We start from the raw sequence: 4380 nt of genomic DNA on the forward strand, positions 1-4380 counted from the left end.
CAGACATGTTTAAACAATAAATATAAGCAACACATTATTCAATGCTTTTTACTTTTGCACTTCTAGATTTATTCAAGTTGCTCAAGCAAGTGGCAAAACATTTAAACTACTTTTCTCACGTTATCACAAACAGAAATATAGCATTATAATTATTTCACCCGCGCCGGACTGAGACGGTGACGCTGCATGTCATGCCAAACCTCTCACGGCAGCGTCATCAGCTTGAGATCGGCCTTTTTAGAGACCGCCGATCAATCATCCCAACGTGATTATCGGCCGATAGTGATCGGTAGCCGATCAATCGGAGCACCCCTTATTTATATGCTCTAAAGCTCCAAAAAGGACAAATTGGCAGCATGAATTTGTCTATATGACTTGCACACTTTAGTCCAGAAACTTTAAAAAACTTGTGGCCCTGTTTATACCTTGTATTAAGATGCATTTTTGTTGATCTGATCACAAGTGGACAATGCTAAAGACAGGTGTGAACGGGGTCTAAAATGTTTTGAGCTTGTCCGCTTTTGACCAATTCCAGAGGTAGTCAAAAAAACTCATTTGATCGGATTGCGCTCGTAGTGTGGACGCTCATGTCGTCGAATGCGCTCGAGCAGCCACTAAACTCTTCTACAGGAGAAAAAGGACAAAAACAGAATGAAATGACATATGATAGATATAAATAAATAGGCCTACATGAAGTGTTTCGTTTAAATAAATAACAAATTAACAAAAAGGGGAAAAAACCCTGTTTTATTCCATTTTTACCAAATGTTTCATTTTGTTTCATCTTTATGGCTGCACGCACCACAAATTTAAGGAAACCGAGACGGCTGAAAGCCATAGGCATAGTTTTGTTCTTATTGTGAATATACATAAATAAAAGTAAGTTTCAAATTTAGTAATTTACATTTTAAAATGCTGTCTTGCTCCCATCTTTATGACCAAAAATGATATTTTTTGATAATAAAAATGATAATATTTTTTCCCGCTGTGACAAGGACCATTCATTTAAAGCATTGTGTTTATAACGAATGATATTATATATAGCGTTTTATTGTTTAATTGAATATATGATTTGCACTATAATTTTATAGCTACTTATTTTCTGATTTTTATCTTATTCTGTTATGAATACTGGTAAAATGTAAAGGATTTGCTGGCAACTTATAGGTGACTAATGTTTTTATTTTCTCTCAGCGCAATTTTGACTGATATGTATAGCAGAATTCATCCATCCAGTAAAGGTTTTAAAAATAGCTTTGGGGGGAAGAAACAAAACAAAACGACAGCATTCGAGCTTATTTCATAATATTAGATCAGAAAAAGCCCACATTCTCCGGCCCATAGACCCTCCCCTCAAAAGAATCATGACAGAAGTTGTTGAAAGTGGACAGAAGAGACTAATTAAAACACCAGGTGTGAATGGGAATGTGTCTTCCTCGTCTACTTGTGATCCGATCGACCGACACGCATCTTAATACCAGGTGTAAACAGGGCCTGTATGTATAGGGCTTTACTGTTCTAATGAAAACTAAATGTTCTGACGTTTCAGGTATCTGCCACCAGAGTGTTTTGTCGTTGGTAAAGAACCTCCAAAGATCTCTAATAAAGTAGACGTGTGGTCTGTGGGCGTTATTTTTTTCCAGTGCCTGTATGGACGAAAGGTGAGGCAAATTTAGAAACCATTCTCTAACTACAGCCACACACAGCTACTGACGTAAAAAGCATTTTAGGATGACTCCGCATTGAATCTTTTGTTGTTCTGTAGCCGTTTGGCCACAATCAATCCCAGCAAGACATCCTTCAAGAGAACACCATCCTGAAAGCCACCGAGGTGCAGTTTCCTGCCAAACCTGTGGCGAGCAACGAGGCCAAGGTCAGTTTGAGGCATGCATATAAATGATATAAATGCGTATTTGCTGAATGCTGACGGCAAATGAGAAAGTATTATAATGTTTGCCTTTCTATTTACTAATAATATAAAAGCAATCATTATAATACTTCTTTTGTATACATTTAAATTCCTTTGTTTAACAGTTAAATCTGATTATTAGACAGACTCATGGGTCGCGGAAGCGCCGCCCAGGTTACTTCTGAGGTCTGGTACAAATATGACATAGACTACAAAAATACATAGGCTATATAAGCTCAAATGTATGCACGAGAAATCATTAAAAGATCGCGATCTTGATTCAAACACGCGCAATCTTATTCCTAAATGACGATTCCGCTATGTCAGTTAAACCTTTGAAATCACTATCACATCGGAATATTTAAACCTGCTTTCGCGCAGCCGCTGATCCAGTCCAGAGAGAGCAGCGCTCATCATGTAAGCTATGAAACAGTCTACAGTAGGCTACATTTCTGTATTGCAAACATTAAATAATAACGAAAGTATTGGGATAAAATTTTATAGTCTGGATATAGACTCTGATGTTGCGGCAGCCGCGATCAAAATGAGTAATTGACCTTTGGAACTAATGTTACGCTTCAAATATTATGTTACGTTATGCCATTAAGTGGCGACCAGTGACTTAAAATGTAGCTATTAGATGTCTGAATCATTCATTCAAGAGGTTCGTTCAAAAAATCTTCATTCGTTTTTTTCAAATGACATTTTGTCAGAAACTCAAGTAAATTGGCCTATTATTTTACTATTTTATATTATTTAAGTGTATTTTATATTATTTTAGTAAATTACATAATATTTTGTTTGGTTATATAATGTTTTGTTTTCAGAATCGAAGCCCCCCCATACCAGCCCCCCCCAAAAGCGCCGTCAAAATAAAAGTCCCGCCTCGAACACATCGGCCAAACAGAAAAACTTATCGGCCAATGCCGATATTTGAAAATATATACAAATATCGGCCGATATATTGGCCTTGACAATATATCGGTCGACCATTAGTGGAAACCATGGTCTGATTTTCTTTCTTGTCCTCCACAGGCGTTTATCCGCCGCTGTCTGGCTTACAGGAAGGAGGATCGCTTTGATGTCCACCAGCTGGGCAGCGACTCGTACCTTCTTCCTCACATGAGACGATCCAATTCATCGGGGAACTTGCAGGCCATGCCCGCAAGCCCCGCCTCTTCAGGAATCATCTCCTACTGATTGGCTGATCGATCTTGATTGACGGTTCTGATGGCGAGTTCCCTCCCTTCATCACCTCGGGGTGGACAGGAAGGGGGAGGAGCTATACATGTCAGCTGTAGGACACGCCCACAGCGACCACAGTGACTGCCATTGATACTGGGGCAGGAATGGCTGATGTCATTTCCTGTGTGGATCCAGATGTCAGTCAGAGCTAGAACCTTTTGAAAATGGATATTTGTTTTTTACCCAAGGCATTTTGTGGAGTAGATTTGGGAGGGTAGCGCTAACGTTTTAGCTACTTGTTGATATCCCTGAGCTACACCTCTGTAACGGGGTGTTTTGTTTTGTGTAAGTGTGAAATTTAGAGACAATTAATTGTAGTGTGATTGGAAATAGAAGAATGAGTGTTTTAATGTGACACAACCGTGTCTGTAAGAGAAATTGTGTGTGCGCGCGCGCCTGTAAATGGATGTTTTACGCCACAGCGTTATATGTTGGCTGTTCATAACATACATGTGTTGGGCACAGATTGCAAGGTGTGTGTTACAAAAATGCTGTGTCTATTTTACTTCAAAGTAACATGTATGAAAAATGTCAGTTTATGTTTAAATGGGCTTAATATTTGCAAAATGTCGATCGGTGAATCTCACCAAAAATGTCCAGGTCACATTTCACCCCAAAATCAAGGGGAAAAAAGTTACTTAATTTACGTGAAAGAAATTTTTTTTTTTTTTTACTTGAAATTTTCATGACGGTTAAACATTAAAAAAAATATAATGTGTAGTATTTTTATATTGTTTTATAAAAATTATGTATTTAAATGTGTGTGTGTGTGAATGAACACACATTTTACATCAGTATACACACACACACTATTATATATATATATATATATATATATATATATATATACACATACACACTATATATGCTGATGTAAACATAAATTTTTTCATTTTATATAATGTGTATAAATATATTTGTATATGTTGTAGAAATTGGTTCCCTGTAATAGTTTAACAGTCATGAAAATTGTCTTATGTCCACACATGCACGTACGTACGTTCTGTGAGGGGAATGGAAAAAGTGTGTGTGCGCTTTTTAAAGTACTTTTTATTTGCATCAGCATAAGTTAAAGGCAATATAACAAATAACTGTCTTATGTCCACACATGCACGTACGTACGTTCTGTGAGGGGAATGGAAAAAGTGTGTGTGTGCGCTTTTTAAAGTACTTTTTATTTGCATCAGCATAAGTTAAAGGCAATATAACAAATACTGTGTGTATAT

At 37.2% G+C, this 4380-nt stretch overlaps 1 protein-coding gene across 2 annotated transcripts in view; it reads left to right on the plus strand.

The window, feature by feature from the left end:
• LOC107746598 (serine/threonine-protein kinase tousled-like 1-B) overlaps window positions 1-3840 on the plus strand; it is a 20554-nt gene extending 16714 nt beyond the window's left edge. For both annotated transcript variants that reach the window (XM_016560876.1, XM_016560877.1), the window contains exons 20-22: window positions 1550-1661; window positions 1766-1873; window positions 2945-3840. In XM_016560876.1, the coding sequence (XP_016416362.1) occupies window positions 1550-1661; window positions 1766-1873; window positions 2945-3109 (385 nt within the window). In that variant the 3' untranslated portion in view covers window positions 3110-3840. The remainder of the gene's footprint in view (window positions 1-1549; window positions 1662-1765; window positions 1874-2944) is intronic.
• Window positions 3841-4380: the final 540 nt, after the last annotated feature.

The sequence above is a fragment of the Sinocyclocheilus rhinocerous genome, unplaced genomic scaffold, assembly GCF_001515625.1.
Source record: "Sinocyclocheilus rhinocerous isolate Xijiao unplaced genomic scaffold, SAMN03320098_v1.1 scaffold588, whole genome shotgun sequence".
NCBI classification, from domain to species: domain Eukaryota; kingdom Metazoa; phylum Chordata; class Actinopteri; order Cypriniformes; family Cyprinidae; genus Sinocyclocheilus; species Sinocyclocheilus rhinocerous.